The 13,800-nt window shown below is 37.8% G+C and overlaps 1 protein-coding gene across 1 annotated transcript in view; it reads right to left on the reverse strand.

The window, feature by feature from the left end:
* Positions 1-23: 23 nt before the first annotated feature.
* Positions 24-13,800, reverse strand: part of AIDA (axin interactor, dorsalization associated) — a 47,782-nt gene continuing 34,005 nt past the window's right edge. Inside the window, exons 7-10 of the mRNA XM_027564511.1 lie at positions 5,978-6,100; positions 3,863-3,985; positions 1,964-2,081; positions 24-1,852 (exon numbers count right to left, since the gene is read on the reverse strand). Coding sequence (XP_027420312.1) covers positions 1,756-1,852; positions 1,964-2,081; positions 3,863-3,985; positions 5,978-6,100 — 461 coding nt within the window. The 3' untranslated portion in view covers positions 24-1,755. The remainder of the gene's footprint in view (positions 1,853-1,963; positions 2,082-3,862; positions 3,986-5,977; positions 6,101-13,800) is intronic.

Here is a 13,800-nt window from a genome sequence, read left to right on the forward strand (position 1 = left end):
CTATGAGAAAAGAGAACAATGTATCAGTTTTGCTACACTTTAATGGTAGATTTTTTAAGGGATTATCTTTAGGTCTTGTCAGCAACATCAAACAAAAGGTACTGAGTACTCCACAGGGTACAGAGTGCTGCCAAGCACCTCAGAAAATGTACACGACACGGAGAAAATGTGGTTCTTGCCCCTTGAGGAGCTTACACGCTGGGTCGGGGTGGGGGTGGGCTGACAACTCACAGTCTATAAGAGCTGCATGAACAACAAAGTAATTTATTAAGGCAAATTCTTCATCCCTTCAAGATAATTGTGGGTAGAATGATTTTGGAATTAATCTAATGAAGAGAGGCAAGACAATTTTGTTGAGAATTTTTACATCATCATCGTAAAGAGAACTGACTGGACAGACAGCTGAAAGTGGAGACGAGGTCTCTTGAAGTGTAACAGCTGGAACTGAATTATGGTTACTTATTTTAAAAAGCAAACATACTGAATGGTATGACTAGGCTTGTTACACTAGTTTAAAAATAGGCCAAGTGCTGGCACTGCATTTTGCTCGTTCTAGTGTTGGTCATTTAAAATAGTGATATTAAATATGTGGGCTCCACATCTAACCCACAGAACGCCCACCCCAAATCTTCATGTTCTGTGTATCAAATATCCACCGTGTATGTACTATGAAAGTTTTACTTAGGCCCCATTATTAAGTCAAAAGAATGTAAATAGTCAAATTATAATAAGCTAATGACCTGCATATTTCCATATGGATGAATGTCAATGTATCTAAATAGGAAATAAATGGCAATCCTATCTACCTATATAAAAAAAAAAATAGAATATCTTCAGATTTGCATACTCATCACTATAGAAGAGGTATGCAGGTTTTAAGGTTTCACAATCAGTTGTCAGAAAAACAGCAGTTATTCCTGCAGTATCTCATTAGCATCTGACTCAAATTATTTTTAGATTACATGATTTAGAAGACATTATAAACCCACCAAGAATTTGTAATTATTCTGAGATGGTTTCATTAACCCTAGAATCACTATCAGAAAGAATAACAATGTGATGTAGGAAAAAAGCTAATCAACGTGACTAAAAATATGCTCACTTTCAAAAGAACAATCTGGTCATCTGGAAAAATTCCAGCTACAACCTGCGAACACTCCCATGTGGGAGACTGGCCAAGGCACACGATTTCTAGGCAGGAAAACCATGAGATCGGGGTGAACTGAGGCTGTCTCTAAGGAACAGCCTATAAACTTCCAGACTGACCTTGGGCAGCACAATTGGTCCCATTTCCTCTAGCAGTCTCATGCTCTTCTCCCCACATCAACCCAAAGTCTGACATTAACTCGGAAAGCTAAAGAGCATACTGGAGCAGAAGTGGACAGGTGTGTAAACTCTAGCACATTCTTATTGCTGTATTACGTTTGAAGATGAGCACATCCCACCCACAACAGTGTTGTTCCAGGAAGTTGGGCGGGAGTAGTGGTAAATTAGAAAAGAGACTATTAATTGCACAATTAATAGGAAAGTGAAAACGTTTCAAGATCTACAATAAGCCTGTATCCAAAGAGTCTGTTATGTCAGTGACGCTGGACTTTGAATTCTGTGCTACAGCTTGTAATGGACTCACTCTGGCCTGCCGGCCTGGGTCCGGGTTGCTTCCTGCCTGTTGATGGGTACATATGCTACACAGAGCAATGATGGATTCTATGGAGTGGTGAGATTCACAGAAGTTCCAGGATACTCATGTCAGGATCATTCCTTGTGCAAAGTTTGATGCAGATGAAGATAAAGTGGTTTCTTGGTCAATAACTGCAATTTCTTTCTTTTAAAGTCAGTGGGTTTCTTGTATCTGTAACCACAACAGAAAAACCGTTGATGAGCGATCGATTCCAAGGTCACACACTAAGACGAGATACTAGCCACCACTCCTTAGTACTCATTCTGTATGTGCATCACTTACAGTTCTATTACAATTGGCCCAGGTTTAATTTCATCCATCTCCATGAAAGCAAAACACTTGGTGCTGGTAAACCTTTTTTTAGGCTTGTAGTGTTTGAATTCAAAAAAAATAGCTGCACCTAAGGAATTAAAGCAAAACACATTAGCCACAGACAGCCCATTCTAGGGTCTCAAAAAATTTTCTCTCATCACCAGAGGCCAGTGAACAAGCAACAACTGTCATAATGGTCACAGCAAAGTAACCTTTGTCAGACTGATGTCTCTGATGATACAGCTGACTGTGTCACCCCCAAACTCTTCTGCACCTAAAGGAGGGGCATGTGTCTGTACTACCCAACTCTACAAAGTAGAGCAAAACTTGAGCCAGCCTGACTCAAGAATGCAAATAAGTTTATCCACAGAATTATAAAATATTAAGAACAGAAAACACTAAATACTACAAAAAAGAACACAGAAGATACTTGTTAAGTATGAACATTACTCAGAAACTCATTAAGTAGAAAAGGCACATTAAAAGAGCTCATCAAAAAAATCCAAACTTAGTTTTTCCCCACCCAAATTAAAAACTCAAAAGTTAAAAAATTCAGTATCTGGGGTGTTTTTAAGTTTGAACAACATAAATCATGTGCTGGTTCAGTTTTTAAATATTAACTACTTCCTAATACATTTTTCAGTGTCCAAAGCCCTGTTTTGTTTTTCCTGGAATAACAAGTCCTTCTGTAAAGACAGCACTTCAAGATGCTTAGAAAGCAGACCTACTCCCACCCCTCTCCCTAAAAAAAACACACACACAATGAGCAAGTGGTGATAAAACAGTTTTCTCTCCCCAGAGTCCTACAGATAAGCTCTCTCCACCTCCCTACAGAAAAACACTAAAAACAGAATAAGTTGCCTCATCCACACAGCCAAAAACAATTAATTTCTAATGAAAGCAAGGAAAGAGACAGAAGGATGCTGGGCTCTCATTCTTAACCGACTCCTTACTAACACGGCCTTAATCAGAGTGGTGCTGGGTCTTGCTTTGCTTTTATAGACAATCAACATACATCTAATACTTTCATGGATGACAAAACTACCTACTGACTAGAAGTTTCACAATGTTCAGAAATGTGTGTGCAGTTCTGGCGCCTGGGTCCAAATGAAGCACTCTGCATGTCAAGGAAAGAAAAACCTATATTGCTTAGGAGGCAAAGGGATGTGATCGAGGGGGAGATGGGCTTGCTTATTTATTTGCTGTACCACGTGGTTCCCTGACAAGGGACTAAAATCCAGGCCCCGGCAGTGGAAAGTGCCAAGTCCTAACCCCTGGATCACCAAGGAACTCCCAAGGCGGGCATATTTAGCATCTACTACCAACACACAGGATCACAGTTGTTAGGTTACCAGTGGCCTTCTGTCCCTAGGTGCATGACCCTGCCATGTCCACAAAATAGTAGCTTCTCTTCTCCCTTCCACAGCAATAATAGAGGCATTTTATTATTAAAAATCCTCACAGATTTCTAAGATAGCAGATCACATTTCTTCAGCTATGGATATATCTCCTTGTCCCTGTGATTGTGTCTGAGGTCTGAATAAATGCAAAAGTAAAGTCATATTTGGAAACATTAAAGTTCAAATATGATACCATCATTAAAAAAATTCATTATTCATCTGCATCATCTCTAGATAATATATTTCCTGCATTTATGGTATGCACAGCTCTATACTTCATGGCATTTATAAGAGCAAGATGTAAAATGAGAAGAGCCTACAGGAAGAATAACTGAAATGCTCATCAGCATGAAGTATGCTCACCAGCATTAGTTTCAGTTAAAACGACAGCACTGTACACAACAGATTCAAAGTCGGAGAAAAGGAAGAGTCAAATTCTGAATATAGTCCTACTTTTAGCATCACAAACCTTTGGTTAACTTTTCAACATGCTTCTGGAGCTCAATGTCCACATTAAAATGAACATACGTATCTTCTTTTCTTGAAGCCACAGGAGTATCTTGCACAGGAGTTAAATCTATGCCATTCAGATCTAGAGAGGAAATAAAGTTTCTGCTCAGAGCCCTCAAACACACAGACTTAAAAACTGCAAAGGAACCACAATGGGCTGTGTTTCCTGAAGAGGCGAGAGCTGAGAGGAGATTCTCAGGCTGACGGAAACCCGTGTCTAGGGTGAGCAGATACCTGAAGGTGACTGGTTTCTGAGGTCATGTGGAGGGCGCAGAACAGGGTGGGAGACCCCATGGATGGAGAAGAAAGCCTCCTTACAGATCATGGAATTGAATCCTTCTGGCTAAGAGGTGTCTTCTGGGGGAGGAGGCCAGTGTGTTTTGTGATTCACATTTGGGGACGTAATGCACCACAGTGGTGCCCCTACGCCTACTTCCCAACCTTGCCCAGTGCACGGCATGGAAAGGCCTGTAAATCGAACAGCAGCAGCATTACCCTGCTGTATTCATGTCAGAGGACCAAACAGTGGATACGACAGCTGCCAACGAAACCTTGCCAGGAATGAACACTTCTTATGTCTATTACTTAAATTCTGGTGCTATGTGCTACAACATAAGCTGATTTACAATAACCAGATGGCACACGATGTAGGGTATATGGCTGTAATTTCTGGAGCCAGGAATCATCCAGTTTAATAAAATCTAACACAGACTCATTTAATGATCACTCAACTGTTTATGTATTATTCAACAGACCCATCTTAGGGACCTTCAAACAAGAGAGTATGTTTGATTACTTCAGTTCCTGAAGATATTTACATAAAACACATTTGAGTTCAACCATATGCAAAGGTAATATAATATCTATATTTCATTACTTTTTTTTTGTATTTTACAAGTGTTCATTCTTGAGAGAGAGATTCAGTTTTATGAATGGCCTATCAAATAACCTAGTGTATAAATACTCTGCAGTAGACAGGCAGATGAGAGCCCACAGAACCAGAGGCTAAAGCATCAGAGCAGCAGTGCTGAGGATCATGGTGTTTTCATGTCAAAATTCTTCTTTGTTGCCAAAATCCTTTTGCTTTTACTTGGTACTAATGAACCCATGGGTCTGAATGTTTCTATGATTGGTAAGCATTCCCTCCAGTTAATTTTAGTCCACATCTGTTTGATTTGTCTTAAACTGTAGGTTTATTAACTGTAGATTGAATTAACTACACAGTTATTTCTGAATAATAGTATGACAGTTTCATTCCCAGTCACCCAATAATTATTTTTAAAAGACTGTTGAGTGCCTTACAAGTAAAGTGCTATATAAAAACCTTAGCAATGACAAAAGAATTCAACCATTGCAGTTTCCCTCTTAAATCAACGATCAAAAAAGTTGTTTTCAAGGAATAAACAGTTTGCCAACTTGAACAGTAGAAAAAAACAAATCCTAGGAGTAATCATGCTTAATAATGACAGTGACATAGTTAAGAATTAAAAAATATATCACTTGTCTAATGTCCTGCAGGATATATTCAGGGTGCAGAGTTTATGTATGCGTCCTATTTCCCTATCTCCACTCATGATTCACTGAAGGCCGATTCTCATCCACCTCTGCACCGCCCTCCCATGTACAAACCTCTGTTGGACAGGAATGACAGGGCCTGAAGTGGAGGCACAGGAAAACAGAGAGCACTGGGCTTTGCAAAGAAAACCACACATCCTTGGAAAGTGGGGGGCCTTTCTTTAACTTGTTTCCTGAAGGATGTATCTACTATAAAAGACAGTGTGTCTGTGTAGTCAGCACCCTGATGGAATGTGGAAGAATAAAAAGACACACAAAGAGAAAAAACCAAAAGCAACTCTGAGTATAAGTTATGGATAGGAAAATATTTTCTGTAAATCTCTGACAAATGTTTGGAGAAGGAATGATGACTACATCTTCCCAGGATTTTGCCTCACTATAAAATGAACTAAATGAATTATCACAGATAAAACCCCCTCACAAACCCCCCAAAAGTCCCAAATGAGAAGCAACACTTTAAAATTCACCAGAGAGAAGATAGGTATATGCAGTTACTGACCTTTTACACTAACTGTGATATAGGGATCAATGCATTGCCCGGCATCTTTCAGGCCAATTTTCTCAATCTTGATAGTGAGTAACGTCATTCCTGGTTCTGATGGCAACCTTGGTAATAAAGTACCTGGCAGCAGAGAAACAGCAATAAAAATGAGTTCCACCAATAATTCCAGGGTAAATATTTTAACAACATAGAGAAGATATTGCTTTGCTCTTAATTGGCTTAGTAACTAGGCAGGCATTATTCTGGTTACCAAAACTCCCAAACACTTGATGTTATTCTTTTCAAATTCTTAATTATACATAAAATATATCTATACTTCCATACTCCATATTTAACACGAAAGCATAAATTACTAACTCAAGTTTGTTAAAAATTCCACTCCAGGAAGCTGAATTACAAATTGCCATATAATTAATAATGTATGTAATAGATTCATACAATATTTAAACTTCACATTTATTGCTATATATATATCCTATATTTCAATGTGAAGTGGTAGAACAAAGACAGAAAAAGCTTTTTAAACATTTGTTACATTTTCCTAAAGCTTGAAAAATTTAATACCAGAATCAATCAACAAATCATTTACTATTAATGGAGGAAATAACTTATAACTTAATATTTATACATTTAATTGAATAACTTGACAGTCTCATTTCCCACTGCTTTCTTCATCCTATTCTTTATGATCTATTCTGTCAGAAATCAGTCCTGCTGAGAATGTTACATAAAACCACAAGAGCAACTGTATGTTTGAAATCTTTTCTATAAACTGATTAAAGTTTTTAACACTGAAAAACCACCCGAAATCACGTAAGAGCATTCCCCAGAGACAAAAACAGTATGAAGAAAGAAATCACCTGTACAGTTTGTTCATTTATCTCAAATAACTGGCGAGCAACAAATGCAAACAAAAGTTGATTCTAATATGTATATAATACCAAAAATTATACAACCTAACATTTATAAAGGACATTAGCTGACATTCTTCACATTTCTATCCAACAATGTGTTATCCTGCTTTAATTTTTTTTAAGATTAAAAAAATTTATTTCCTTATTTTGGGCTGTGCTGGGTCTCATTGCTGCACGCTGGCTTTCTCTAGTGGCGAGCAGGGGCTACTCTCTGGCCACGGTGTGTGGGCTTCTCACTGCAGTGACTTCTCTCGTTGCAGAGCACAGGCTCTAGGCTGTGTGGGCTTCAGAAGCTGTGGTGCATGGGCTTAGGAGCTCCATGGCATGTGAGATCCTCCCAGACCAGGGATCAGACACGTGTCCTCTGCACTGCCAGGCAGATTCTTAGCCACTGGACCACCTGGGAAGTCCTATCCTACTTTTAATGATTAAGTATTTGAAGTACATGAATCAATCAACTTACCACATTCAAAATACATTTAGTGACTGCAAACATGCTTGAGGGAATTTTAGAGGGCAATGAAAATGTTCTCAAATTGGATCAAACTGATAGATGCACAATATTACAGATTTATCAAGTCATTGAACTGTACACTTACAATGAGGGAATTTTAGGACATGAAAATTACTATAGAAATCTAAGAGTCTTAACTGGTAATACTTGGTTAAAGAAAATTTTGGCTAATGAAAAGGTACAAAGATAAAAAGCAAAAAACCAAAACGGGACATCACACCAGTATTTAATACCATTTCGGAAGTAACATTAACTTTCTCACGTGGAATATTTTGCCATATATCAACACACTTTCAATATTCACAGGTTTTCTTACACTAACGATAAAAGGTCTTTATTGCACCCACTTAACCATTTAAAAATTTTTTTTAATTGTGAATTTAACACATATTCAGAAAAGCAAATAAAATGAGTGCACAGCTTAATGAAAAGTTGGAAAGCAAGCATCTATGTAACCACCACTGAGGTCAAAACATAAAGCATGACCTCAGGAGCTCCCTTCTCTCCCCATCAAATGCTCTTTTGAATTCCTCCTCACCACCCTTTACAATCACTACTAAAAAGCATCCCTGTATAATTATGTTTTGCCTGCTTTTGAACTTTAGATTTATCAAACTGCTGTCAGTAGCTGTAATTTGTTCAGTTTTATAACTGTATAGTATATAGGTTGTATAAACATACCACAGTTTTTGTATCCATTCTTCTGTTGATATGCATTTGAGATGCTTCAAGTTTTTGGAAACTGTTAACAATGCTGCTGCTATAAACATTCTTGGACACATAAGCACACATTTCCAAAGGGAGGAATTACTGAGTCACATGGTGTAGTACCTCCATGTCTGCTATGTAATTACAAACTATTTTCCAAAATGAGTATGCCAATTTCTACTCAGAGTACAATTCCCATTGTCCCACATCCTCACTAATGCTTGGAGTTGTCAGATTCTTCTTTTTAGCCAATTCAGGTGTGGAGAAACACCAATTTAGGGTTTTTTTTTACATTTTTTAACTGGAGTACAATTGCTTTACAATGTTGTGTTGGTTTCTGCCGAACAAGAACATGAATCAGCCATAATTATATATTTATCCTCTCCTTTCTGAGCCTCCCATGGCCCCACCCCGGGTTATCACAGAGCAGCAGACTTGGCTCCCTGTGCAATACAGCAGATTCCTACCAGCTATCTATTTTACACATGACAGTAGATACATATATGTCAATGTTACTTTCTCAATTTGTCCCCAAACTAGTTTTAAGTATATTTTTCCAATGATTAATAAGGTTGAGCACCTTTTCATTTAAAAATAAGCATTTGGATTTCCCTTTTTCTGAAGTGTCTGTTCAATTATTTTCCCCACTTTACTATCAAAATACTTACCTTTCTCTTACTGATTTGTAGGCGTTCTCTAATATTCTGATATAAGCATTTTGTTGGATATTTTAATTTACATAATTTTTCAGTGGCTTCCCTTAAGGAAAAAAAACCTTTATATTCAACGGTAATATGTTCAGGAAAGATAGATATTACCAGCGTCCTAGGAGCCTGATCTGTGCCCCCAACACACACCCAGATCACTCTTTCTCCCAAAGAGACAACAGCTAGTCTCGACTTTTAACACCAATATTGGTCCTGCGTGTTTAGAATGCCTTTTCTGTTTATTCTAAATGCTAATGTACTCAAATCTCTCAGCCTCTAAATTCATTTATAGTCAGTGCTTTCTATGTCCTATTCAAGAAATCTTTCCCCACTCCAAGGTCATGAAGGTATTCTTATAAGAATGTTTTGCCATTCACATTTAATTACATAATCCAGGTAGAATTAATTTTTTACTATGGCATGTGGTAGGAGCCCAATCTCACTCATTTCACATCGACACTCAATTGTCCCAGCACTGCTTATTTCATAGACTGTCATCTTACCCAAGGATCTGCATTGACAATAAGTGGGTCTGTTTCCAGGCTCCCCATTCTTTCACTGGACTGTTATCTTCGCATCACTACCACAAGTGTCTTGATAACTATAATTTTACAAAAGTCTCAACATTTGAATTCTCCCACCTTGACATTATTCTTCAAGTCTTAACTACTTTCAGCCCTTTGCATGTCCATGTAAATTATAACAAGAGCTGTCAAATTCTTAAAAAAAAAAAAAGCAAACAACAAAAACACTGTTAGGACTGTGGTGAAGTTCAGCTCAATTTTAGAAACAGTCCCATCTTTACAAATTGCTTCTTCCAACCCATGAACTGGAATATATCTCTCCACTGATTTAAGACTTCTTAATTTCTCTCAATAAATTTCTACTGTTTTCTTCAAATGGGTTTTATACTTCTTTTGTTGGATTTATTAAACTATGTTGTTATTTTCTGATACTATTATAAATGTCAAAATATTTCATTTTCTAATTTACAAACAATAAATGCTAGAGAAGGTGTGGAGGAAAGGGAAGCCTCTAGCACTGTTGATGGGAATGTAAACTGATACAGCCACTATACAGAAAAGTATGGAGATTACTTAAAAAATCAGAAATAGAGCTATTATATGACCCAACTATCCCACTACTGGGCATATATCCTAAGAAAATCGTAACTAAAAGAGACACATGTACCCCAGTGTCCCCTGCAGCACTATTTACAACAGCTAGGACATGGAAGCAACCTAGATGTCCACTGACAGATAAATGGATAAAGAAGTTGTGGTACATATATACAAAAGAATATTACTCAGCCACAAAAAGAACGCATTTGAGTCAGTTGTAATGAGGTGGATGAACCTAGAGACTATTATACAGAGTGAAGTAAGTCAGAAAGAAAAATAAATATTGTATATTAATGCATAAATATGGAATCTAGAAAGATGGTACTGATGAAGCTATTTGCAGGGCAGCAATGGAGACACAGAGAGAGAGAACAGACTTACGGACACAGTGGGGAAGGAGAGGGTGGGGCAAATGGATAGAGTAGCAGGGAAACATATACATTACCATATGTAAAAGAGCCAGTGGAAATTTCCTGTATGATGCAGAGCTCAACTCCTGGGCTCTGTGACAACCTAGAAGGTTGGGATGGGGTGAGAGATGGGAGGAGGTTCAAGAGGGAGGAAACGTATGTGTACCTATGACAGATTCATGTTGATGTATGGCAGAAACCAACACAATACTGTAAAGCAATTATCCTCCAATTAAAAATAAATTTAAAATATATCTCATTTTCTAAGCAACTGTTGCTTGCTTATAGAGATAAAATCCTTTTTTTGGTACGTAATTTTCAAAAATCAAGCTATGATTGACATACAATATATCAGTTTCAGGTACACAATGTAATGATTTGCTACTTGTATATTGTAAAATGATCACAGTAAGTGTACAGAATCTGTTCTTATGTACAGATTTCACATCCAGGAACTCTGTTATTATTTCTCTGATATACTTTGTTACTATTTCTATTGATCTATCTATGCAAAAGGTGGTTTTGTATGTTCTACATATATATTCATAAAACCTACAAATAATTTTTATCTATATTTCTGTTTTTGGTCCTAGTGCACTGGCTAAGACTTCTAGAATGTTGATGGAAAGAGGATATAGTAAACACGTTTTGTTCTTGATCTAAAAAGGAATGCTAAAGGACGATTTTGGCTCAAAGCATCCTTTAGAAAACATCCAGTGAAGTGTTCTGTTTTTAGCCTGCTAGAATTTTTAAAAATCAAGAAGAGACTTAAAGGAATTTTTAAAATAACTTTTATTTATTAATATTTTTAATTTTGGCTGTGCTGGGTCTTCACTGCTGTGCAGGCTACTCTCCAGTTGTGGCGCGAGGGCTTCTCACTGTGGTGGCTTCTCGTTTTGGAGCACAGGCTCTAGAGTATGCGGGCTCCAGCAGTTGTGGTTCCCAGGCTCTAGACAACAGGCTCAATAGTTGTGACACATGGGCACGTGGGATCCTCCTGGGCCATGGACTGAACCCATCTCTCCTGTACCGGCAGGCAGATTCTTTACCACTGAGCCACCAGGAAGTCCAAGAAGAGATTTATTCAGAAAATTATGAGATATTCCTCCTTATTCTGCCAATGTGAATTGCCTTGATATACTTTACTTATATAACAACATATTCTGAAAAATCATCAGTTCATGGAGATTTTCCTAACTATTATCTATAGTATACGATAGTGTTACTCAGCCAACCTACATATGGCAGTTAGTTGGTTCTAGTACTTTATTATTACAGATTATACAGAAATAAACAACCTGGTACATATGCAGTTTTCTTCATATTACTGGAGGTATATCTTGAGAATAAATTTCTGAAGTGAGATTGCTGGACCTGAGAATAAATGTGTATTTCTGTTGTTACTGTTAAATCATCCTGAACTCCCCTTCAAAGGGACTGTATTATTTTGTACTTCCACCAGCAGTGGATGAAAATCTGTCATCCTCAGAGTTAAAGTAGTTCTAGAGTATCTCTTCCCATGTTTAAGAACTGTTTGTACATCTTTGTATGTCTGTATGTGTGTGTACTGTCTACTCATGTTTTTTGCTCAGACTTTAAATATGCCTGTGGTCTTTGTTGATGCAACTCAAACTTTTTACTTCTATTATTAAGGATGTTAGGCCCTTGTCTTTTTTACTTTGATTATGGGGTTTTTTTTTTCTTTCTTTTTTTGACAGTGAAAAGTGGTTTCTTATCCAATATCCAAAGTCAATGACAGATTTTCTTTCTTTGAGACTGTTTCTCCCAGTTCAGTTCAGTTGTTCAGTTGTGTCTGACACTTTGAGACCCTATAGACTGCAGCATGCCATCACCAACTCCCAGAGCTTGTTCAAACTCATGTCCATCAAGTTGGTGATGCCATCCAAACATCTCATCCTCTGTCGTCCCCTTCTCCTCCTGCCTTCAATCTTTCCCAGCATCACGGTCTTTTCCAATAAGTCAGTTCTTCGCATCAGGTGGCCAAAGTACTGGAGCTGCAGCTTCAGTCCTTCCAACTGAATATTCAGGAGTGAGTTCCTGTAGGATGGACTGGTTTGATCTCCTTGCAGTCCAAGGGACTCTCAAGAGTCTTCTCCAAAACCACAGTTCAAAAGCATCAATTCTTCCACACTCAGCTTTCTTTATGGTCCAACTCTCACATCCATACATGACTAAGGGAAAAACCATAGCTTTGACTATACGGACCTTTGTTGGCAAAGCAATGTCTCTGCTTTTTAATATGCTATCTAGGTTTGTCATAGATTTTCTTCCAAGGAGCCAAGTGTCGTTTAATTTTACGGCTGCAGCCACCATGTTTTTCCTAACTGAACATTAAAACTAGTTTTACTTTTGGATGAATTAGTTTCATAATCTATAATCATCTAGCTCTTTTAGTTGAAGTGAGTCAATGGGATGACATTTCTTTCCTTGTTACCAGCAAACTCTTCTGCCTCAGACCACATTAAAATCTAACTGGTAAATATATTTCTAACAATGCAATACAAAGGCAGTGATTTCAAGCTGAAAGACTATCTGCAAGTTGACTATAATTGAAGACTACAAATGATATAGAACGGTAACTATTCAAGCTATTTCATGACAGTTTCCAAGATGCTCTCTCCCTGTATCACTAACTACTACACACTCTGAGTCTCAGTTCCAGCTCGATTACCTGTGCTGAAATCCCTTAGCCTTTTTTTGTTCATCCATAATTTTTAAGAAAAAATTCTTAAAGAGATGGGATACCCAGATCACCTTACCTGTCTCCTGAGAAACCTGTATGTGGGTCAAGAAGCAACATTTAGAACCAGACATGGAACAGCTGTCTGGTTTAGAATTGGGAAAGGAGTGTGACAAGGCTGCTGTATATTGTCACCCTGCTTATTTAACTTATCTGCAAAGTACATCATGCAAAATGCTAGGCTAGATGAAACACAAGGTGGAATGAAGACTGCCGGGAGAAATAGCAATAACTTCAGATATGCAGCTAACACCACCATTATGGCAGAAGGTGAAAAGGAACTGGGGAGTCTCTTGATGAAAGTGAAAGAGGAGAGTGAAAAAGCTGGCTTAAAAATCAACATTCAAAAAAACGAAGATCATGGCAAGCAGTCCCATCACTTCATGGCAAATAGATGGGGCAACAATGGAAACAGTGTTTCCAACAATGGAAACTTTATTTTCCTGAGATCCAAAATCACTGTGGATGGTGACTGTAGCTATGAAATTAAAAGGCACTTGCTCCTTGGAAGAAAGAACAAACTCTATGACAAACCTAGAGAGTATATTAAAAAGCAGAGGTGTCACTTGGCTGACAAAGGTCTATATAGTCAAAGCTATGGTTTTCCCAGTAGTCATGTAGATACGGGAGGTGGACCATAAAGAAGGCTGTGCTGAAGAATTGATGCTTTTTAATTACAGTGCTG

The sequence above is a fragment of the Bos indicus x Bos taurus genome, chromosome 16 (assembly GCF_003369695.1).
Source record: "Bos indicus x Bos taurus breed Angus x Brahman F1 hybrid chromosome 16, Bos_hybrid_MaternalHap_v2.0, whole genome shotgun sequence".
NCBI classification, from domain to species: Eukaryota; Metazoa; Chordata; class Mammalia; order Artiodactyla; family Bovidae; genus Bos; species Bos indicus x Bos taurus.